Genomic DNA, 23216 nt, shown 5'->3' with positions numbered 1-23216 from the left:
GGAGGAGGGCAGAGAAGGAGGGAGGGTAGAAGAGGGAAAGGAGGAGGGCAGAGAAGGAAGGAGGATAGAAGGGGAGAGGAGGAGGGCAGAGAAGGAGGGAGGATAGAAGGGGGAGAGGAGGAGGGCAGAGAAGGAGGGAGGATAGAAGGGGGAGAGGAGGAGGGCAGAGAAGGAGGGAGGATAGAAGGGGAGAGGAAGAGGGCAGAGAAGGAGGGAGGGTATAAGGGGGAGAGGAGGAGGGCGGAGAAGGAAGGAAGGAAGATAAAAGGGGAAGGAGGAGGGCGGGAAAGGAGGGAGGGTAGAAGGGGAAAGGAGGAGGGCAGAGAAGGAGGGAAGGTAGAAGGGGGAGAGGAGGAGGGCGGAGAAGGAAGGAAGATAAAAGAGGGGAAGGAGGAGGGCGGGAAAGGAGGGAGGGTAGAAGGGGGAAGGAGGAGGGCGGAGAAGGAGGGAGGGTAAAAGAGGGGGAGGAGGAGAGCGGGGAAGGATGGAGGGGAGAAGGAGAAGGAGAAGGGCAGAGAAGGAGGGAGGGTAGAAGGGGGAAGGAGGAGGGCGGAGAAGGAGGGAGGGTAAAAGAGGGGGAGGAGGAGAGCGGGGAAGGATGGAGGGTAGAAGAGGGAGGGAGGAGAAGGAGGGAGCGTGACGGAGCCAGAGGAGGAGCGGGGAAGGAGGGAGCGTGACGGAGCCAGAGGAGGAGAGGGGAAGGAGGGAGCGTGACGGAGCCAGAGGAGGAGAGGGGAAGCCGGTGGCAGAGGCTGCAGGAGGAGACAGCCAGGCCGCTGTCCACACCTCCGCCCAGGTACGCGCCGCGTTCCCTTCTTCCGCCTCTGCCCGGCACCCCCCAAACCTTAACCCCCCACCCCCCGTCTGCAGCTGCCTCTGTGTGTGTGTGTGTGTGTCTCCTTGTGCCGTGTCTGTCCCTAGGGTGTTGTGGGCGTGTGTCTATGCTGTGCATGTCCATCCCTGCACTTGGTGTTGTGTGTGTGTCCCTGGTGTGAGTGTGTAGCCCTACACTGGGTGTTGTTTCTTTGTGTGTCCATCCATACAGGGGGTCGTAGAGTTGTGTGTCTGTCTATTCCTACGCTGCGTGTTGTGGTGTTGTGTGTGTGTGTCCCTGCCCTGAGGGTTGTAGATTTCAAGGCACAAGGACACACCCACAGGACTCTGCTCAAGTCCAAGGCCTTCTTCCAGGCCCACAGCTGGGGGATGGAGGAGCCGGGGTTGGATGAGCCAGTTTGTCATTGTGTGTGTGTTGTGTGGCCCTGTTGTGTGTCACTGCTGTACTGTGTGTTGTGTATCAGCGTTGTGCCGGTGTGTTGTGCATCATTGTTGTGCTGGTGTGTTGTGTTGTGTCTCGACACCATGTGTCCTGGTTGTATGTCAGTGTGAAGCTGATGTGATGTGTGTCCCTGTTGTGTCCCTACACACCCTGAGCATGCCCTGTTTGTTATGTTGTTTGTGGTTAGCCCCGGTTGTGTTACATCTCCCCAAAGCCTCTCCCCCAACCCCCCTCCCAACACACTGGGACCCCCCACCCCCACCCAGGGAAAGGTTAAAAATAATCAAAGTGAGAATTATGCTTCTCCATTTCCACTGTGATCCCAGCCCAGATTTTCTGCCCATTGTGTTATTTTAACACAACTTGTGTGCCCTGGGGGAGGATTTGGGGGAGGGGCTCTGGGTTTTGGGTGGGCAGGAAAAGTGAGGCCGGTGGATCTGAACCCCAAATCACTGCTGGGTGAATTGAGAAGTTTGTTGTGTCGGGGTGACCCACAATGGGAGGTGGGGGACTTTACGCACACACACACGGGTGGGGCAGCCACACAACATTGAGTAACGGTGTGTGGAAGGGTCTGTGGAGCATAACGCACAAGCCTGACACACAGGAGAGAGGAGGCAGCACGACAACAATGTAGTTCAGATACACACACACACCCCCAATACTCTCCACATACACAACACTCCACATACACACACACACAACACAACACTCCACACACACACAGATAGTGCCCCTCACTCCGGACCCCCAGCCCCTGCTGGCCCAGCCCCGGGCTCCCCCGGCTCCCGGATTGTCTGAGTCACAGCCCAGCCCTGAGCCAGGGACCCGCAGGCCCCAGATCCTCCAGCTGGTGCTGATGGGGCAGAAACGTCTCCGGACGGGGGCTTCCCTCCCTGCCCCCCCCCCCCGCCCCACAGCCCTGCCGGTGCCCTCACTCCTGACCCGCAGCCCCGGCCAGTCCATCCCTGCCTCCCACCCAGCCCTGCCGGGGCCCCTCACTCCCGACTCACAGCCCCTGCCAGCCCAGCCCACACCACTCACCCCATCCCTGCCCCCTCTCTCTCAATCACACTCTGTGCTGTGATTTAAATCTCTCTCGAGGGGGATGCTTGCTATCCTCCCAAAAACCCCCCTCCATTCATCTCCTCACCCATCCACCCACCCGAACCCCCCTCCGTCCACCCACCCACCCAGCTCTAACCCCCAGCCACCCACATCTTCATCCATCCACCCACCCAAACCCCCCTCCATCCACCCACCCACCCAGCTGTAACCCCCAGCCACCCATATCTTCATCCATCCACCCACCCAAACCCCCCTCCACCCATCCACCCACCTCTCACCCTCATCCATCCACCCACCAAAACCCTCCTCCTTTCATCCATCCACCCACAATCCCATCCATCCACCGACCCAAACCCCACTCCATCCACCCACCCACCCAAACCCTGTCCACCCACCCACCTCTAAACCCCATCCATCCACCCATCCAAAACCCACCTCCTTTCATCCATCCATCCACCCACAACCCTGCCCACCCACCCACCTCTCACCCTAATCCATCCACCCACCCAAACCCCCCTCCTTTCATCCATCCACCCACAACCCCGTCCATCCATCTACCCATCCAAACACTCATCCACAGTCGCTGTCCATCCTTCCATCCACCCACAAGCTGCAGAATCTATCTAGCCCTGTGTGCGTCTCCCACCCATCTCACCTGCCACATGTCCCATCTCGCCCTTCCAGACCCACCATGTCGGAGGTGGACAAGTCCCAGCCAGTGGCCCTGGGGGCCTCGCGGGTTGAGCTCCGGGTCTCATGCTGGAACCTCCTGGACCGGGACACCCTGACCAACCCGAACCCCTGCGTGGTGCTGAAGCAGCTCAGCGAGGGGGAGTGGAGCGAGGTATGAGGTTGGCAAGGGGTGGATGCAGATCCCCTCCACCAGTCTCCTGATCATTCCCTGCCCCAGGAAGCCTCCCCCTTTGGCTGCCCCACAGTCCCCCATTCTCACCCAGGGGAAATTGGGGGACCCCCATGGTGCCCCTCAATTTCTCAGGTGTGTCCCTCTTCCCCACTTTTCTCTGCTCTGGGCTTCCACCTCTTGGCCCCCCAAACTCTCTCCCCCAGATAGGGGACGTGGCCCCTTAAGCCACCATCCCATCATCCTCCAAAGGGGGTGCCCCCCCCAAACCCTAGTGCCCCCTCTTCCTCAGAGCCCCTGCTCCCCGCTGAATCTCCTCCTGAACCCTGTCCCCCACCCCCAGGTGGGGCGCTCTGAGATCATGCACTGCAGCCTGAACCCCGTCTTCTCCCACATCTTCCCACTGGACTACTTCTTCGAGGAGATGCAGACGCTGTGCTTCAAAGTCTACGACGCCGGCGCCAAGGGCACTGCGGATGCAGGGTTCCAGGATGATGCTTTCCTGGGGGAGGCCGAGTGCTCCCTGGGCCAGGTGGGGATACGGAGTAAACCCCCAGATAACCCTAGCCCTAAACCTAACCCTTGGGACATGGGGAAAACCCCCAGATAACCCTAACCCTAAACCTAACCCTGGGGGCATGGGGTAAACCCCCAGACAACCCTAACCCTAAACCTAACCCTGGGGGCATGGGGTAAACCCCCAGACAACCCTAACCCTAAACCTAACCCAGGGACATGGGGTAAACCCCCAGACAACCCTAACCCTAAACCTAACCCTGGAGGCATGGGGTAAACCCCCAGATAACCCGAACCCTAAACCTAACCCAGGGACATGGGGTAAACCCCCAGATAACCCTAACCTAACCCTAGCCCTGGGACAGGAGGCAATGAAAGGTACATCCCCTGATAACAATAACCTCTAGCTCTACCCCTGGGCCTCGAGTTGAGGTGGGATATGACCTTGCTCACCATAACCCAACACTAACCCCGAACCCGGGGATACATGGTGATGTCTGCCACACATCAAACCTTAGCCACTAACCCCTATGCACAGTGCCCCCAAAGTTAAGTTCTCACCTAACCCTAACCCCCCCACAACTTCATCATAACCCCAACCAACTGGTGCTGCAGCCCGAAGGCAAAGCCCGTGAGTGCCCCTTCTATGCCTCCCCTTTGTCCTGCTCTCCACCCTTCTCGCTCTGTACCCCCCGAGCTCCGCCTGACCTCTCTCCCCCATCGTGGCAGATCGTGTCCCAGACCAAGGTCACCAAGCCGCTGCTACTCAAGACTGGGAAGACTGCGGGAAACTCCACCATCACGGTAGGAGGGCTACTGGGCTGGGATGAGGGAGACACTTACTCCCAGAGAGAGCTGGAGAGAAGAGAACTAGTAGTTTAGAGTTGGGGGCGGGGGCTAGGAGCCAGGACTCCTGGGTCCTATCCACAGCTCCGGGAGGGGAGTGGAGTTTAGTGGCTAGGTAGAACAGAGTCGGTGTATGGTTAGCGAGAGGTGGGACTAGGCCAGCAGCGGCTTGTGTGTCAGCATAACAAAGTTATCCAGGCTCTGCCCGTGGGTCTCTTGTGTCTCTTGCTGGGTCCATCCATGTCTCTCCCACCCAGATTGAAGCAGAAGAGGTCACTAGTACCAACGACTTTGTGCAGCTTGAGTTCCGGGCTCAGAAGCTGGACAACAAGGTAAGAGAGAGAGTTTCCCTTCCCCTGCCCAGAGAACCCAGGAGTCCTGGCTCCCAGCCCCCTCTGCTCCAACCCACCAGACCCCACTCCCCTCCCAGAGCTGGCCTGGAACCCAGGAGTCCTGGGGCAGATTCTCTCTCTCCCTCGCTGTAGGATCTCTTCAGCAAGTCTGACCCTTTCCTGGAAATCTACAAGGTGAACAGTAACAACACGGAGCAGCTGGTGATGAGGACGGAGGTGAGGGGCTGGGGCAAGGGAAGACTGGGGGTTTCGGGGGGGAGAGGAAGCTGGGCGGTTGGCAGGGAGGTTGTCTGGAGGCAGTGGGGGGGGTAGGGTGGGAGAGGGGGTGAAGGGAGAGGGGCGGGGTGGTGCCAGGTTTGGGGATGGGGTGGCAAGGTGAAGTGGGTGGTAGAGACCCATATTCACCCAGCTAACCCCACCCCCCCTCCAGGTGATAAATAACAACCTCAGCCCCAGCTGGGAACCCTTCCGCCTCTCCCTCCACTCGCTGTGCAGCTGCGACCCAGACAAGACCATACGGGTGAGTGCCCAGATGCCTGGGTTCTCTCTCCAGCTCTGGGAGGGAAGTGGGGTCCAGTGGTTAGAGCGGGGGGGCTGGGAGCCAGGACTCCTGGGTTCTATCCTGGCTCTGGAAGGGGATGGGGTGCGGGGGGTCTCTCACACTATCACTCCATCTCTCTTTTCTCCCAGTGTGTCGTTTACGACTATAACTCCAGCGGGAAACACGATTACATCGGTGAATTCACGACAACCTTCCGTGAAATGCAGGAGGTTTCCTCAGGGAAAGAGGTATTGAGGGTGGGGTTGGGAGCCACGACTCCTGGGTTCTCTTCCTGGTTCTGAGAGGGGGGTGGGGTCTGGTGGGTTAGAGTAGGAGGGGACTGGGAGCCAGGACTCCTGGGTTCCATCCCCAGCTCTGGTAAGGGAGTGGGGTTGAGCGGGTTGAGGGGGGTGGGCCTGGGAGCCAGGACTCCTGGGTTCTCTCCCCAGCACTGGAGCAGGTGAGAATTGGAAGGTACAGATCTGACCCCCCCCCGCACCCTTTCCCTATCGCTGGACAGGTGGAGTTTGAGTGCATCAACCCGAAGTACCAGGAGAAGAAGAAACACTACACTAACTCTGGCATGGTGCTTCTGACCCAGTGCAAGGTGAGTGAGGGGGTGACAGGGGGGCGGGGCTAAAGGATGGTTCTGTGGGCAGTGCCTGGGGAGCAGGACTCCTGGGTCCAATTCATTACTTTACCACAGACTCGCTGTGCAACCTTGTCAAGCCACTAAGTACTTCCATACCTTCGTCAATAAGTAATTCACTCTGTTTTATTAATAACTGTGGCCCTCCTCATTATTTTAACTAATTATTCTTCTGCATTAATGATTTGTCTGTATGATTAACCGGTTGCGAGTTTTTACCTTTCTACTTCAATTAATTAGCATTATTAATTATCACTGAGCACCGGGCGACAGTAGTTATCACTATCAGTGGCTTGCTGGACGTATCCCGCAAGGGTCGGTCCTGGGTCCGGTCCCAGTCAATATTGTCATTAACGACTTGGAGTGGAGAGGAGGCTTATGAAATCTGTGGATGCCAGCAAGCTGGGTGGGGTTGCCAGCACTTTGGAGGGAAGGGTTAGCAATCAAAAATGACCTTGACTAAGTGGAGAATTGGTCTGAAACCAACGGGATGAAATTCAATGAAGGCAAGTGCAAAGTACTTGCCTTGGGAAGGAAAACTCAGACGGCAAAGCGGGGAAGGCACTGGGGGTTCGAGCGGCTCCCAGACGGAAGATGAGCCAACCATGTGGCGCAGTTAGGAGAAAGGGGCGTATTAACAGGAGGGTGGTGCGTCAGACATGGGAGATAATTATCTCATTCTGCTTGGCACTGACGAGGCCTCAGCAGAATATTGCGTCCAGTTCTGGGTGTCACGTTTCAGTGAAGACATAGACAAATTGGAGAGAGTCCAGAGGAGAGCAACAAACAGTGATCAAAGGGTTAGAAAAATCTGATCTAGGAGGGAAGGTTAAAACCAACTGGGCATGTCTGGTCTACAGAAGGTCGAGGTGGGAACCCGCTGACAGGCTTTAATGGGTGAAGGGCCGTTCTGAAGAGGACGGGGATCCATTGTTCTCTGTAGACGGCAGGACCAGATGTCCTGGGGCTTATCTCACAGCAAGGGAGAGCGAGGTTGGACATTAGGAGAAACTCCCGAACCCTCGGGGGAGTTCAGCATCCAGGGGAGGTTGGGGAAGCCCCAACGTTGGAGGTTTGGAAGACCCGGGTGGACAAAGACCCGTCAGGGCTGGGCTCGGGTTACGTGGTCCTGCCTCAGCGCCGGGGGGCTGGAGTCGGCGAGGTCCCTTCCACCCAATGTTGCCACGTCTCTGCGATGAACAGCTCGCTATTGCTCACTGTTAATGCCTCGTTATGAATCCTCACTGATGCCGCTAATATTATTTCACCCTCTCCGGGCAGGTGGAGAAGGTTCACACGTTCCTGGATTACATCATGGGCGGACTGCAGATCTACTTCACGGTGAGGCAGCTGGGCCCACTGGCAGGGCGGGGGGAGGCTCAGACTGGGGCATGAACCTCGCCCTCTAACCCCAGGGAGCTGCCCGCCCATTCCCCTGCAGGTGGCAATTGACTTCACGGCTTCCAACGGCGACCCGCGCAGCGAACACTCCCTGCATTTCATCAACCCCAAGGAACCCAACGAATACCTCAAAGCGCTGTCAGCCGTGGGTGAGATCTGCCAGGACTATGACAGGTAACAGCGCCCCCTAGGGCAGAGACCCTGCATGGCCATCCCGGATGCCTGGGTTCCATCCCAGGCTCTCCCCCGCCCCGCCCCAACAGCAAATTACCCACCATGCATTGCCCCAGAATCCGGCTCTTGCAAACTACCCGCAGAAAGCTACTCCGTGTTTACCACAAGAGTCTCTGCTCTCAAAAACTACCCACAATCCTTTGCAGCAGCAAATTACCCACAGTCCTTTGCTCTGGAGTCCCGTGGTAGCAAGTTACCCACAGTCCTTTGTAATAGGGTCTTGCTATCTCAAGTTATACCCCTGGGGCTGGGAGCCTTGCAATGTCATCCTGGACTCCTGGGTCCCATTTGCTGTTCAGGGTTCATTGGCTTGACCCCTGTCTCTCTCTCTTCCAGCGACAAGAAGTTTCCAGCCTTTGGATTTGGGGCACGGATCCCCCCAAACTACGAGGTACATTTCAGGAAGCTGGGGGTGGGGGAGTAGATCGGGGGGGCAGCGTTTGCCCTCTCTCTGAGCCAGCGTCTCCTCTTTTCTCAGGTCTCCCATGATTTTGCCATCAACTTCGACCCAGACAACCCGGAGTGTGAACGTAGGAGAATCTCTCTCTCTTTGTTAGCGAGTGTCATTTGTTAACCTAGGCAATGCTCAACAGACCCCTGACCGAGATGAGCCCAGGAGGACCCAGGAGTCCTGGCTCCCAGCCCCCCTCTGCTCTAACCACCAGACCCCACTCCCCTCTGAGAGCCAGGGTGTAACGATGCTGGTTCTGGTGGGACCCAACTGCGAGTGCCAATTCAGGACAAATGGCTCAAAGCAGGGCAGTTAAAGCCCAGGGCTGGGGTTTCTATGTACACCAAGGCAAACCCAACCAGCCGGCCAGAGAGGACTTTGGTTTTACCCCACTGGCTAACCACAAGTCACACAAGCAATTCCCTTCGACACTCCAGTTTCCCAGTATCCCACCAGTGCCCCTCGTTATAGGGACAGATGGTTATGAAAACCAATACCCCAGAAGAAGAACAAAGGTTCTCTCGATCCCAGAGGACCAAGCCCCAGACTCAGGTCAATAGACAAATCAGATCTTACCCACAAATCATGCTGCTGCCGATCCCTTAGAATCTAAAATCTAAAGGTTTATTCATAAAAGGAAAAGATAGAGACGAGAGCTAGAATCGGTTACATGGAATCAGCAACATCCAGTCATGGCCAAGTGCTTGGTTCAGGCTTGCGGCAGGGGTGGAATAAACGGCAGGTTCCAATCCAGTCTCTGGAGAACGTCCCCAGCTGGGGTGGGTCCTTCAGTCCTTGGGTCAGAGCTTCAGTGGAGCAAAGTCCCTCCAGAGGCAAGAAGCAGGACTGACGACCAGATGGAGACGAGGCGTCAGGCTTTTCTAGGCTTTTCCAGGTGGAAGGACCCCTCTTTGTTCTCCCTGTGGAAAATTACAGCAAAATGGAGTTTGGGGTCGCATGGGCAGGTCCCTGCCCACCTGGCTGAGTCCCCAGACGTCTGCCTTCTCGCAGTGGGTCCGTTGTGTCGCTGATGGTCCTGAGTGGGCATCAAGCAGGCTAGGCAGAGCTGACACCAGCTTCTCTGGGGTGTCACGCAGAAGAATAGCACAAGTTTGAACTACAGACAGTAGAGAGCCAATATTCATAACTTTAACTACAGAAATGATACCCACATATAGCCAGGACAGTCAGCACCAGCAAACCATCACCTCGTCTGAGAGCCCTCGTTTGACCCCCTTTACACAAGATTTGGTGCCACTACAGGACCTTGGTTGCAACAATGTTCTATACGGTCCCAGATTATGCCAGTAACGTCACAAGGGGACCGAACCCAGGAGTTCTGGCTCCCAGCCCCCCTCTGCTAGAACCACTAGACCCCCCTCCCCTCCCAGAGCCAGAGCCAGAACCCAGGAGTCCCGGCTCCCAGCCCTCCCCTGCTCCAACTACTAGACCCCACCCCCTCCCCGAGCCGGGGAGAGAACTCCAGACTCCTGAGCATTTCTCCCCCCGCAGGGATCTCGGGGGTGATCGAGGCCTACAAGCGGTGCCTGCCCCAGATCCAGCTCTACGGCCCCACCAACCTGGCCCCCATCATCAACCGGGTGCTGGCCCCCGCCAGCGAGGAAGAGGGCAGCGGGCCTCCCATGGTGAGGGGGAAGGGCAGAAGGAGAGAGGGAGGGGGCTGGACACAGAGGGAGTTTGGGGTCCCCCCAGCACCGACCTCCCCCTTCTCCCCAGCGCTACCGGGTGCTCCTGGTGCTGACGGACGGGGTGCTGAGCGACATGCCGGCCACGCGGGAAGCTGTCATCCGAGCCTCGCGCCTGCCCGTCTCCATCATCATTGTGGGGGTGGGGAACACCGACTTCTCTGACATGCGGGCGCTGGACGAGGAGGACGGGACCCAGGAGTCCGAGGGGAAGCGGGCCGCCCGCGACATCGTCCAGTTTGTGCCCTTCCGCGAGTTCAAGAAGGTGAGTGGGAGACGGGGGCCCCCTCCGTCCGGCTCCTCGACGCTCCCTCCCTCCGACCCCCCCTCCGTCCGGCTCCTCGACCCCCCCTCCGTCCGGCTCCTCGACGCTCCCTCCCTCCGACCCCCCCTCCGTCCGGCTCCTCGACGCTCCCTCCCTCCGACCCCCCCTCCGTCTGGCTCCTCGACGCTCCCTCCCTCCATCCCCCCCTCCGTCCGGCTCCTCGACGCTCCCTCCCTCCGTCCCCCCCTCCGTCCGGCTCCTCGACCCCCCCTCCGTCCGGCTCCTCGACGCTCCCTCCCTCCGTCCCCCCCTCCGTCCGGCTCCTCGACCCCCCCTCCGTCCAGCTCCTCGACGCTCCCTCCCTCCGTCCCCCCCTCCGTCCGGCTCCTCGACCCCCCCTCCGTCCGGCTCCTCGACGCTCCCTCCCTCCGTCCCCCCTCCGTCCAGCTCCTCGACGCTCCCTCCCTCTGTCCCCCCTCCGTCCGGCTCCTCGACCCCTCCTCCGTCCGGCTCCTCGACGCTCCCTCCCTCCGACCCCCCCTCCGTCCGGCTCCTCGACCCCCCCTCCGTCCGGCTCCTCGACGCTCCCTCCCTCCGACCCCCCCTCCGTCTGGCTCCTCGACGCTCCCTCCCTCCGTCCCCCCTCCGTCCAGCTCCTCGACGCTCCCTCCCTCTGTCCCCCCTCCGTCCGGCTCCTCGACCCCTCCTCCGTCCGGCTCCTCGACGCTCCCTCCCTCCGACCCCCCCTCCGTCCGGCTCCTCGACCCCCCCTCTGTCCGGCTCCTCGACGCTCCCTCCCTCCATCCCCCCCTCCCTCCGGCTCCTCGACGCTCCCTCCCTCCATCCCCCCCTCCGTCCGGCTCCTCGACCCCCCCTCCGTCCGGCTCCTCGACGCTCCCTCCCTCCGTCCCCCCCTCCGTCCGGCTCCTCGACGCTCCCTCCCTCCGACCCCCCCTCCGTCCGGCTCCTCGAGGCTCCCCCCCTCCGTCCGCTCTGCCTCACTCCCTCCATCTCTCTCCCCAGGCCCCCCCGGCAGCGCTGGCCAAGTGCGTGCTGGCCGAGGTCCCCAGCCAGGTGGTGGAGTTTTATGGCAGCCGCGGCATCGTCCCCGGCCCCCGAACTCCTCGGCCCCAGTGAGAGCCCCGGGGCCCGACCCCCAGCCTGACCCAGGCCCCCACGGGTAAGTGCCCCCTTGTCCCCAAGGGGCGGGGCCGGGGCGGTGGCTCTTTTCCAATAACCTCTCTCTCCTCCTTCCTGCCTTTCTCCTTCCCTCCGTCCTGCCCCCATCTCTCCCCCAGGTGCCTCTGTCCTTTACCTCTGCCGACCTTCGGCCTTTTCTCCTGGACCCCAGGGGCTCCGAGGACCGACGCAGGGTGAGGGGCTCCCAGCCCCATGGTGCCCTCCCCGACTGAGGGTGAAGGCTGGACCTGACCCCCCCACCACCACCACCGCCGCCCCCATGGGCCCCATTGTTCTCAGGCCTCTAACTTCAGACCTGCGGTGACTCCCCACAAATCCTGTACCCAGATCCCAGCGTCCCACCCCGATTGCCCCTAATCCTCTGACCCTCCACCCCAGTCCCCCCACACCCTGGTCCTCCCACACCCCAAGCTGCCCCGCCCTCCCGAGTGGTGACCCCCACCCCACCCCCAGAGCAATGTCTCTCAGACCCCTCAATAAAGCCACCCCAATGGACACCCCATTCTCCGCCTGGGAGATTCATTGATCGGTGACCTCGCTCAGCAGGGCTGGGGGGGGGCAGGGACTGGACAGGAGACCACAGTGCTGTGGGGTGGTAGGTGCCACGTTGTGGGGTGTGGGGCTGGGGGGACAGCTTAGTTACATGAGGGGCTGGGTGGATAGAGGGCAGAGGGAGGGAGGGAGGGAGGGGTGGGGAAGGGGATGGAGAGAGGGAGGGAGCCATCCCCTTGCCACGGCTCGTCCGCAAGATGCCCAGACCCGAGCCGCGCTGTCCATCCCCTGACCACCCCACTGGCCGCCCCTCGGCCCCCAACAAACGCCCCCACGGCCCTCCCCCCAGCCCTGTGGGGCTCCCCTGGCACCCCCAGCGCTGGGGGCCCAGGGGAGCACTCTCTGGAGGCCACTGGGGCTGTCGTGCTAAACCCAGCGCCCTCCACGGGGAGGGGGAAAGCTGCGTGGACAAAGATTTGGGGGCGCAGCGGCCAATCAGCTGAGCAGGGAGACGCTGGGCCCCACAGCTACGGCTGAACAAAGAGAAGGCGAAGGGGGATTTGATCCCCTTCTCTTGGGACCAACGTGGGCAACAAAAACAGGTTCGTTCCCGTCTCAGGCAGGCACCAATTCAGCAGAAGCCATGGCTGGCCGCAGAAGCTGGACGGCTTCACAGTGGACCCAAGGGGCAGATTTTGACCAGGGCGGGTATTGAACCAAGGGGACGATTGACGAGGGGCGCGGGGGGTTCGCCAGCCTTGAGACGGGCTGTTTTGGGGGCCAGCCAGGAATCCACGCAGGGAAGGGCCGGGGCTGGCGAGCTCCTCAGGCGGCTCCTGTCTGGGGCTCGCTGCCCCGTCTTCTCGCAGGCCAGGGGCTGCCTAGACCCACCGGCCGGGGGGACGGTTTCCGCTCGGCGGCCGCGCGGGCAACCGGAGCCAGGAGCCAGGAGCCAGCTCTGGCTTCCCCGGCGAACCCGGGCACGGAGCCAGCCATGAGCTAAGGCCATCCTTGGCACAGAGATGACTGCGTCAGCCCTATGCAGAGCTGGGGGTGGGGAGCCCAGGGCTGGGCTGGCAGGGGCTGGGGGTCGGGGGGGAGGGGCACCGGCAGGGCTGGGGGGACAGGGCTGGGCTGGCTGCGGGTCGGGGGGGAGGGGCACTGGCAGGGCTGGGGCTGGGGGGGCAGGGCTGGGCTGGGCTGGCAGGGGCTGTGGGTCGGGGGCACCGGCAGGACTGGGGGGGCAGGGCTGGGCTGGCAGGAGCTGTGGGTCAGGGGGAGGGGCACCGGCAGGGCTGGGCTGGCAGGGGCTGTGGGTCGGGGGGCAGGGCTGGGCTGGCAGGAGCTGTGGGTTGGGGGGCAGGGCTGGGCTGGCAGGAGCTGTGGGTTGGGGGGGAGGGGCACCGGCAGTGCTGGGGGGGCAGGTCTGGGCTCGCAGGAGCTTTGGGTCGGGGGGCAGGAGCATTGGCAGGGCTGGGGGGTCAGGGCTGGGCTGGCCGGGGGGCTGCAAGTCACTGGCAGGGTGGGGGGGGTCAGGGCTGGGCTGGCTGGGGGGCTGCAGGTCACCGGCAGGGCGGGGGGGGGCTGCAGCCCTTCAAGGGTTAATCCCGTTTCATGCGGTAATTACAGGCTGTTGTGACTTCCCAGCAGCTGCTGGTTTTCTTGTCGGGGGAGGGGGGGGGGGATGAATTTCCTGCTATGGGGGCGTGGCCCAGTCCTGCCCCCCACCCCCTTACAACTGGCAGAGAACAAGAGCGCCCCCACACTGAACAGCGGGAATCCCTCCTCTAATCACCAGCCCCCCCCCCCCTCCCCGAGCCAGGGACAGAACCCAGGAGTCCTGGCTCCCTGCCCCCCCCCAACCACCAGCCCCCCCTCCCCGAGCCAGGGACAGAACCCAGGTGTCCTGGCTCCCTGCCCCCCCCCAACCACCAGCCCCCCCTCCCCGAGCCAGGGCCAGAACCCAGGCGTCCTGGCTCCCAGTCCCCGCCCGGAATCCTCGGGCCACCTGCTGCCCAGAGCTGGTATCTTCCTCTGGGAGAGGATGTTGCATAGGAGGGGGATTGGGGGCGGGGCTGATACGCCCGAGGGGTGGGGCATCCCTAGGCCACTCCCCCTCTCTAGGCTCCACCCCCAGCCCACAAGAACTGCCAGCGCCGGGCTCGGTGGGGTCCGGTGATGTTTATTCTACAACGACAATGGAAAGCTGCGAGGGGAGCAACGGCTCTGGCCCCGCCCCTTGTGCCCCCACAAGCTCCGCCCCGTGGGCGGGGCTCCGCAGGTAGCCCGCCTCCTGGAGAGGGATGGTCAGGGGGCAGCAGCATTTGTGGGGCCGTGGGACTTTAAGACTAAAGCAGAATGTGGGGGGCTAAAATACTAACCCCCCCACACCCAGGGCAGGGTCGTGCGCCTCCAGCAGGGGGCGCAGGGACCCCCCACAAGCCCCGCCCCTAGACTTCGAGGGTGCTAGGGCCCGCCGAGTGGAAGTAGGGCGCACTGGGTGCTCTCAGGGGGTCCCTGGGGCTCCTAGAGGCTGCTATTGTGCTGAGGGGATCCCAGGGCACTTGGGGGTCCTGAGGGGTTGGTTGGTGGGAGCACCCCACTGTTGGGGGGCAGGGCATCAATAGAGAGTGGATTTTGGGGGGGAGGGGCTGGTGGTCCAGTAGGGAGAGGATGGGGGGTCTTTGGCTGACGTACTCCAATCCTGAGGAGCAGGGCGTCATAAGGGGGTGCAGCGCAGGTCTGAGCTCACTTCCAATATTGGGGAGCAGGGAGGCTTGAGGCTCAATATGGGGGGGCCCCAGGAGGTGGCTTGCTGATGCACTGCAGTAGGGGGGCATGTGTTGGTAGTGGGGTGTAGGACTGGCTGGTGCACCCCCCTGGCCGGGTGCAGGGGGCTGATATTGGGGTACAGGAAGTGGCCAGCCATGGGTGCGGAGGGTCGCTCTGAGGGAGCTGGGGAGGCAATGGGGGGTACACAGGGTGCTTGGCTGCTGGTGCTGCTTTTTGGGGTGCAGCATCGGTGGGCATGACCGGCATGCAACAGGTGAGTCCAGCCCCCCCACACACTCCCATTGTCAGAGGGAGGGTCCCCCACACCTACCGCCGCCCCCATCACAATCCACACAAACGTTGATCGGGCTCTCAAAAAAATTCCCTCCCCCTACAACTTACTCCCCTCGGGAGGCAGGAAGGGGGAACCCCACAGTCACCCCCAAAATCCCCTGCTCCCCCCACAGGTCCCAGTCACACTCCCCCTGGTGGCAAAAGGGAATAACACCGCTGGGACTGTGGAGAGCCTGGAGACGTCATTGAGCCAGTGGGTTCCCTCTGCTGGCCACAGGCGGAAGGACACCCCCCGAGGCCTCAGCAGAGCAGCGCCCCCTGCTGGCCACAGGCGGAAGGACACCCCGAAGCCTCAGCAGAGCAGCGCCCCCTGCTGGCCACAGGCGGAAGGACACCCCCCGAGGCCTCAGCAGAGCAGCGCCCCCTGCTGGCCACAGGCGGAAGGACACCCCCCCCCGAGGCCTCAGCAGAGCAGCGCCCCCTGCTGGCCGCCTCCCCAGTGTCCGCGCCCCACGCCCGGGGGCGGCTCAGAGGAAGCCCTGGGAGGGCGAGGGGGCCTGGGGCAGGAGCTTCTCGCAGCGGGCCTTGTAGAGGTCGCGCTCGCGGGCGAGCCGGGCCAGCTCCCCCCGCAGGGCCTCCAGCTCGCGGGCCAGCCGGGATTTCTCCGCCTCCAGCACGTGGCGCTGCTGGACCCGCTTGAAGCGGCAGGACTGGGCGTAGCCGCGGTTCTTCAGCGTGCGCCGCTTCTGCTTCAGCCGCAGCACCTCGTCCTTGCCGACGCCCCGCAGCCGCCGGTTCAGCTCCCGCACCGACATGCCCACGAGCTGCTCGTCCGAGAGCCGGTCGCGGAGCGGCGGGAGCTGCGGGGGAGGCAGGAATTAGCCCGGATCCACTGGACAGGGCGAGCGGGAGCCCCCCGCTCCGACCCGCAGCCCCCCGCTAGCCCAGCCCTGCACCCCCCAGCTCTGCCGGTGCCCCTCACTCCCAACCCCCAGCCCCCCGCTAGCCCAGCCCTGCTCCCCCCTGTCCTGCCGGTGCCCCCCGCCCCGACCCGCAGCCCCCCGCTAGCCCAGCCCTGCACCCCCCAGCTCTGCCGGTGCCCCTCACTCCCGATCCGCAGCCCCCTGCCAGCCCAGCCCCCCACCCAGCTCTGCCGGTGCCCCTCACTCCCAACCCCCAGCCCCCCGCTAGCCCAGCCCTGCTCCCCCCTGTCCTGCCGGTGCCCCCCGCCCCGACCCGCAGCCCCCCGCTAGCCCAGCCCTGCTCCCCCCTGTCCTGCCGGTGCCCCCCGCCCCGACCCGCAGCCCCCCGCTAGCCCAGCCCTGCCCCCCTGCTCTGCCGGTGCCCCTCACTCCCAACCCACAGCCCCTGTTAGCCCAGCCCTGCCCCCCACCCAACTCTGCTGGTGCCCCTCACTCCTGACCCCCAGCCCCCTGCCAGCCCAGCCCTGCCTCCCACTCAGCTCTGCCGGTGCCCCTCACTCCCAGCCCCCCGCTAGCCCAGCCCTGCCTCCCTGCTCAGCCGGTGCCCCTCACTCCCGACCCGCAGCCCCCTGCCAGCCCTGCCCTGCCTCCCACTCAGCTCTGCCGGTGCCCCTCACTCCTGACCCACTGGCCCCCACCAGCCCAGCCCTGCCCTGCCCCCCTGCTCTGCCATTGCCCCTCACTCCCGACCCGCAGCCCCCCGCTAGCCCAGCCCTGCTCCCCCCTGTCCTGCCGGTGCCCCCCGCCCCGACCCGCAGCCCCCCGCTAGCCCAGCCCTGCCCCCCTGCTCTGCCGGTGCCCCTCACTCCCAACCCACAGCCCCTGTTAGCCCAGCCCTGCTCCCCCCTGTCCTGCCGGTGCCCCCCACCCCGACCCGCAGCCCCCCGCTAGCCCAGCCCTGCCCCCCTGCTCTGCCGGTGCCCCTCACTCCCAACCCACAGCCCCCCGCTAGCCCTGCCCTGCTCCCCACCCAGCTCTGCCGGTGCCCCTCACTCCTGACCCACTGGCCCCCGCCAGCCCAGCCCTGCCCTGCCCTGCCCCCCTGCTCTGCCATTGCCCCTCACTCCCGACCCGCAGCCCCCTGCCAGCCCAGCCCTGCCTCCCACCCAGCTCTGCCGGTGCCCCTCACTCCTGACCCCCAGGCCCCTGCCAGCCCAGCCTTGCCCCCCACCCAGCTCTGCCGGTGCCCCTCACTCCCAACCCCCAGCCCCCCGCCAGCCCAGCCCTGCCTCCCACCCAGCTCTGCCGGTGCCCCTCACTCCTGACCCGCTGGCCCCTGCCAGCCCAGCCCTGCCTCCCACCCAGCTCTGCCGGTGCCCCTCACTCCTGACCCGCTGGCCCCTGCCAGCCCAGCCCTGCCCCCTGCTCTGCCGGTGCCCCTCACCCCCAACCCGCTGGCCCCCACTAGCCCAGCCCTGCCCCCCACCCAGCTCTGCCGGTGCCCCTCACTCTTGACCCCCAGCCCTCTGCCAGCCCAGCCTTGCCCCCCACCCAGCTCTGCCGGTGCCCCTCGCTCCCGACCTGCAGTCCCCCACTCCCAACCCGCAGCCCCTTGCTAGCCCAGCCCTGCCCCCCGTCGGCTCTGCCGGTGCCCCCTAAGTGTGTGTGTGTGTCTTTCTCTTTCCCCTCACATCCCCTTCTCCAGCCTTACCCCTCTCACCACCCACTCCCTGTCTACATTCCCCACCCCTTTTCTCTCTGCCCCCACAACTCACCTGCTGTTGCGGCTGGAGCAGCCCCCCGGGGCAGAACCCCCCCTCGGCTGCCCCCCCCAGCAGGGCCTCCACTGCTTCCTCTGGGCTCAGCCCCAGCCCCTCCCCGCCCCCGGCCATCTGCTGGTGCAGCGCTGCCAGCCAGCAGAGCTCCTCCAGCCCTGCCTTGGGGTCCCCTCCATCCCCCATCCCCACTTCGCTCAGCGTGGGGGAGGGTGGCACTGAGCTGCAGGGGGAGGGGCCCAGGGAGGCCCCGCCCATTGGGCCCGCCAGCTCACGCTTGACCTCAAACTTCAGCAGGTCAAAATCGTTGAGATATTCCAGGGCCAGGGGGCTGGTGGGGAACTCGGCTAGGGGCACTGACATCCTGGGTGGGGCAGCGTCGTGGGGCATGAGACCTGGGGGAGAGAAGAGAGACAGGTGAGGGGCCCGGGGCTGATTGGGCAGCAAACCCACTCCACTCTATATGGACCAGCAGTGTCTAAGGACCGGGGTATATGGACCGGCTGTGTCCAAAGACTGGCTTTCTATGGACAGTTATATGGACCAGCTTTGTCAATGGGCCGGCTATACAGACCAACTTTCTAAACGGAAGAGCTACGTGGACCAGTTGTGTCTATGGACTGGCTTTCTACATAGACCAGCTTTGTCTATGGACCAGTTCTACAGACTCTGTCTATACAGAGTATGTTTCTGGTTTTATAAACCAGATATATGGACCAGCTGTGTATAGAGACTGGGATAAAGACCAGCTTTCTCTATAGGCCAGGTATAGGTAACAGCTAAGTCTTGGACTGGCCATATGGACCAATTTGGTATATTCACCAGCTATATAGACAGCCAAGGAACCACCCAGGTATCAGGGCAAAAGGATGTCTCCAATATAGGGTCCTTGCTCTATACAGACCTGTCTCCTATAGACCAATGGCTGTATATGGACTGGATTGATGTATTTGACCAATTTGGCTGGATTCACACAGGCTTTGCATTATGGGGTCCACTGTTCCCTCTGAGCTGTGCACGTGGGCACACAGATCCTAAACCCCATGGTTTAGACCACAAACATTTGCACGGAAGAAATTTTTTTGCACACACGGCCTGACAAAAATTAGAGGGAACACTGATGGGGTCCCTTGCTCTATATGGGCTGCCTCTGGCTCACAGAGGAACAGGTCTACATGGGCCACCTGTGTGTATATGGACCAGTTTGGGGTAAGGACCGGGCTAGACAGACCGCAGAAGGAGCAGAGCAAGGCTAATGCTGCAAAGGCCCCCTCTGGTGGCAGATGGCCACGAATGGACCAGCCCAGGTACTATCCCCCAATTTCTCCCTCTCACAGGCGTCCCCTTCCCCTGTACAGCTCCTTGTCCCCCCACACGCCCCCTCCATCCCCCCAACCCCTTTGTACCCCCAGTCCCACCCCCCATCCATCCCTCCCACACCCCCATGTCCCCACCCCCATCCACCCCTCAGTACACCCAGTCCCACCCCCCATCCCTCCCTCCCACACCTCCTCCATACCCCCAGTCCCACCCCCACCCATCCCTCCCACACCCCCATGCCCCCACCCATCCATACTCCCATTCCCCCCACACCCCCTCCATACCCCCATCCTACCCCCCTATTCCCTCACACGTCCTCCATACCCCCACATCCCCCCACCTGCCCCTCTTCCACTGGGGGCCCCTGAACCTCGGACACCCAGATTCGCCCCTCCTCACCTGTCAACGCCACGCTTCGCCGCCAGGGGCCGCCCTGGGGAACCCCGGCGTCCGGGACCTGCCCTGAGCCGCAGCGGAGTCCCGGACGCCGAGGTCCCATTTAAAGAACCCCGGGCGCTGAGCTCACCCGCATCTCATTAGCCGCTGGCCAATGGGAAGCCGCCTCATTAGCATGTGGAGGCGGGGGGAGGGAATGAGGAAGTTCTGAGGGAGGACCGAGGGGGGGTACGGCGGTGCCCCCCACAGCGCCCCTCCCCCCGGCTCCTGACCCCCCCAGCCGGGGTCACGGGGGGGGAATCTGGTCTGATTAGCCAAGAATCCAATGACGACATAGGGGGGACACGAGGCCTCTCAGCGCCCAGCCCCCCCTTCCCCCAGATGTGCCCCTTCCCCCCAGCCCCACATATTGCCCCGGCCCCTCCTTTCCACCACCCTTCACAATCTCCCCCTACCGACGCCGAGCCCCAGACCCACAACCCTTCCCAGCCCCCCCTTCCCCCACCAGGTACCCCCAGCCCCATAACTTCTCCCCTCCCCACACATCCCCCCCTTTCTGTCCCCACCCCCTCCCATCTTCCTCAGACACCGAGCCCCACATCCCCACCCCATGACTCAGCCTCTCCCCCACATGCCCCCTCCCACTTCTGGCCCTATCTGCTCACACTGACACCCCATAACCCCCACACACACAACCCCCCCAGCCTCTGCTTCCCCAGCCCCATAACTCCCTCAGAACAGTGGATCCAGCACTGAACCCCCTCCCCCTCCCCACACTGTCCTGCCTAACCGGGGGGGGGGGGCGGCAGGGCGGGGGGCAAGGGCTGTGGGGTGGGAGTGAGGGGCAGGGCAGGGGGGCAGGGGTCTGTGGGTCAGGAGTGAGGGGCGCCAGGGGGCTGTGGGGCAGGAGTGAGGGGCACCGGGGGGCGGGGGCTGCGGGGCGGGAGTGAGGGGCACCGCAGGGGGATGGGAGCGGGTTCAGGTCGGGGGCAGGGGGCTGGGCCGGGTGTGTGGGGTGGTTCTGCCTAACAACAGGCCAGGATCAGGTGGGGGCCGCACGGGGGCTAGGGCCTGACAGGGTGAATTGGGTCTGAATGGCCCCGAGAATCCCCCGTCAGGGAGCATTAGAGACGCTGGCTGGAGCCATTGTCCCCCTGCCAGGGTATTAGAGCCCCCCTCCGCCCCCCCTGCCCTGCGGTGCCCCTCTCTCCCGCCCCGCAGACCCCTGCCCCCCACGCCCTGCCGGTGCCCCTCACTCCACCCCACAGCCCCCTGTCCCCCCGCCCTGCCGGTGCCCCTCACTCCTGACCCACAGCCCCCCGCCAGCCCAGCCCTCCCCCCCGCCCTGCCAGTGCCCCTCACTCCCGCCCCCTGCTCCCCCCACCTAGTGCCCCTCACTCCCGCCCCGCAGTCCCCTGCCCTCCTGCAGCCCTGCCGGTGCCCCTCACTCCCGAGCCGCAGCCCCCACAGCCCAGCGCTGGGACCCCCATGCCCTGCCAGTGCCCCTCACTCCCGATCCGCAGCCCCCCCTAGCCCAGCCCTGCAGCCCCCACCCTGCCGGTGCCCCTCAGTCCTGACCCTCAGTCCCCGCCAGCCCAGCCCCCTGCCGGTGCCCCTCATTCCTGCCCTGCAGCCCCCTGCTCCCCCCACCCTGCCGGTGCCCCTCATTCCCGCCCCACAGCCCCCTGCCCCCCCGGCCCTGCCGGTGCCCCTCACTCCCACCCGCAGCCCCCAGCCTCCCCCGGCCCTGCGGTGCCCCTCACCCCCGACCTGCAGTCCCCTGCTCCCCCCACCCTGCGGTTCCCCTCACTCCCGACCCGCAGCCCCCTGCCACCCCCGCCCTGCGGTGCCCCTCAGTCCGGACCCACAGCCCAGCCCTGCCCCCACACTCTTCCGGGGCCCCTCACTCCTGAACCACAGCCCCTGCTAGCCCAGCCCTGTCCCACCCCCACTCTGCTGCTGCCCCTCACTCCTGACCCGTAGCCCCCCAGCTTATCCCACTTCAGAGACTTAGTCTCTGTTTAATTGGCCAGGCCTACAGCTGGCCCTGTGGGGGCCCCCTTCAGCCCTGGCTGACCCACATATGCCCCATGGCTAATCCCCGAGCCAGGGACACCTTTAATGGCCTCTGATCCCCCTCAAGCCGCTTTCCCCAGCCCCCGCCCCCTCCCCCCTCCAGCCAGCAGACACCCAGGGGCTTAGGTGCTGGGGAGACATTTAATGAGATCAGTGTCTCTATCGGGGCGATTTCTCCTCTCACAACAGCCAGGGGGCGAGGGGTTAAACTTTTACCCCCCCCCCAGGCCCCCCGCAGCTGAGGGGCTAGTGGTTAGATTGGGGGGGGGTCTGAGAGCTAGGACTGCTGGGTTCTCTCCCAGCACTAGGAGGGGAGCAGTGCCTAGTGGTTAGTCGGGAAGCGGGGGGGGGTGCTGGGAGGGGAGATGAACCCCCCAGCGTCTTTCCCCGTCTCAGAGCCCAGCCCAGCACTCACCCCGCTGCCAGTCAGCGCCCAAAGCTCCAGGAGCCCTGGGCAATTGGAACCAAAAGCAAAGGGTAGAGGGTTTGGGGAACTAGAAACCATCCTCCCCTCCCAGAGCTGGGGAAAGAACCCAGGAGTCCGGGCTCCCAGCCCCCTCTTCTCTAACCAGTAGCCCCATTCCCCTCCCAGAGCTGGGGCGAGAACCCAGGAGTCCGGTCTCCCAGCCCCTTCCACCCCACTCTAACCACTAGCCCCCAAGCTGGGGGGTGGGAGCGGAGAGGCGGGTAAAAGTTTAACCCCTCGCCCCCTGGCTGTTGTGAGAGGAGAAATGGCCCCGATAGAGACACTGATCTCATTAAATGTCTCCCCAGCACCTAATCCCCTGGTTGTCTGCTGGTCGTGGGCAGGGGGAACTGGGGGGGACCATGTGTCTCTTGGTGGGGGGTTAGACAGGAGACGTTTTGAGCTCTGGGAGCCTGGACTCCTGGGTTCTCTCCCTGGCTCTGGGAGGGGAGTGGGGTCTAGTGGTTAGAGTGGGGGCGGGGAGCCTGGACTCCTGGGTTCTATCCCTGGCTCTGGGAGGGAAGTGGGGTCTAGTGGTTAGAGTGGGGGGCTGAAACCCAGGACTCCTGGGTTCTCTTTCCTCTGGGTTTGTTATTAGCATTAATATCTGTCTCTGCTCCTGGGTGGGGTTGGGGGCGATTATAATTAATCGGCTCATAACGAGCTCAGTTCTATATTTTCTCTGATCGGCTCTCCCCGCCTCCAGGATCTGGCTGAGGGGGCCAGGGGGCCACGCATGTCACATGGGCCTGGCACACGCCTCGTTGGGCCTGGGCCATGTGTGGCCCCGGGGCAGGGGGGACGGGCCCATATTGCTAGCGTGTCCTTTCCGTGGCCCTCATGTGTCATGGGGGCCGTCCTTTGCTCTCCTATCCCTGGCGAGTCTAATGTGTGTCCGTTGGGCGTCTCTGCCTCTCCCGTGCCCTGGTGTGTCCATGAGTCTCCCGTTACCTTGGCATGTCTCTGGATCTAACATGTGCTTGGCATATCCGTGACTCGCCCGTGTCCCTGGTGTGTCCTTGGCATGTCCCTGGCATACCCGTGACACTCCCGTGCCCTGGTGTGTCCATGAGTCTCCCGTTACCTTGGCATGTCTCTGGATCTAACATGTGCTTGGCATATCCGTGACTCGCCCGTGTCCCTGGTGTGTCCTTGGCATGTCCCTGGCATACCCGTGAGTCTCCCATGCCCCTGGTGTGTCCATGAGTCTCCCGTGTCCTTGGCATGTCTCTGGATCTAACATTTGCTTGGCATGTCCGTGACTCACCCGTGTCCCTGGTGTGTCCTTGGCATGTCCCTGGCATACCCGTGACTCTCCCGTGTCCCTGGTGCGC

General features: G+C 63.5%; 2 protein-coding genes across 2 annotated transcripts; one reads left to right on the top strand and one right to left on the bottom strand.

Moving 5' to 3' along the window:
- Nucleotides 1-645: 645 nt before the first annotated feature.
- Nucleotides 646-11870, top strand: CPNE6 (copine 6). The gene is made up of 17 exons (XM_048819496.1): nt 646-796; nt 3029-3188; nt 3550-3738; nt 4452-4526; nt 4826-4900; nt 5054-5137; nt 5352-5441; nt 5612-5710; nt 5983-6069; nt 7393-7452; nt 7553-7686; nt 8083-8137; nt 8225-8276; nt 9710-9843; nt 9935-10168; nt 11192-11348; nt 11467-11870. The coding sequence occupies exons 2-16, from the start codon at nt 3036-3038 to the stop codon at nt 11303-11305; spliced, it is 1635 nt and encodes a 544-aa protein (XP_048675453.1). The 5' UTR covers nt 646-796; nt 3029-3035; the 3' UTR covers nt 11306-11348; nt 11467-11870.
- Nucleotides 11871-14026: 2156 nt separating this feature from the next.
- NRL (neural retina leucine zipper) lies at nt 14027-19469 on the bottom strand. The gene is made up of 3 exons (XM_048819814.2): nt 19344-19469; nt 17625-18019; nt 14027-15786 (listed from the first exon to the last, which is right to left on the bottom strand). The coding sequence occupies exons 1-3, from the start codon at nt 19441-19443 to the stop codon at nt 15454-15456; spliced, it is 828 nt and encodes a 275-aa protein (XP_048675771.1). The 5' UTR covers nt 19444-19469; the 3' UTR covers nt 14027-15453.
- Nucleotides 19470-23216: the final 3747 nt, after the last annotated feature.

This window comes from Caretta caretta, chromosome 13 (assembly GCF_965140235.1).
Source record: "Caretta caretta isolate rCarCar2 chromosome 13, rCarCar1.hap1, whole genome shotgun sequence".
In the NCBI taxonomy this organism is placed as follows: Eukaryota; Metazoa; Chordata; order Testudines; family Cheloniidae; genus Caretta; species Caretta caretta.
The sequence above is the reverse complement of the archived record's forward strand: the minus strand, read 5'-3'. Positions and strand labels throughout refer to the sequence as shown.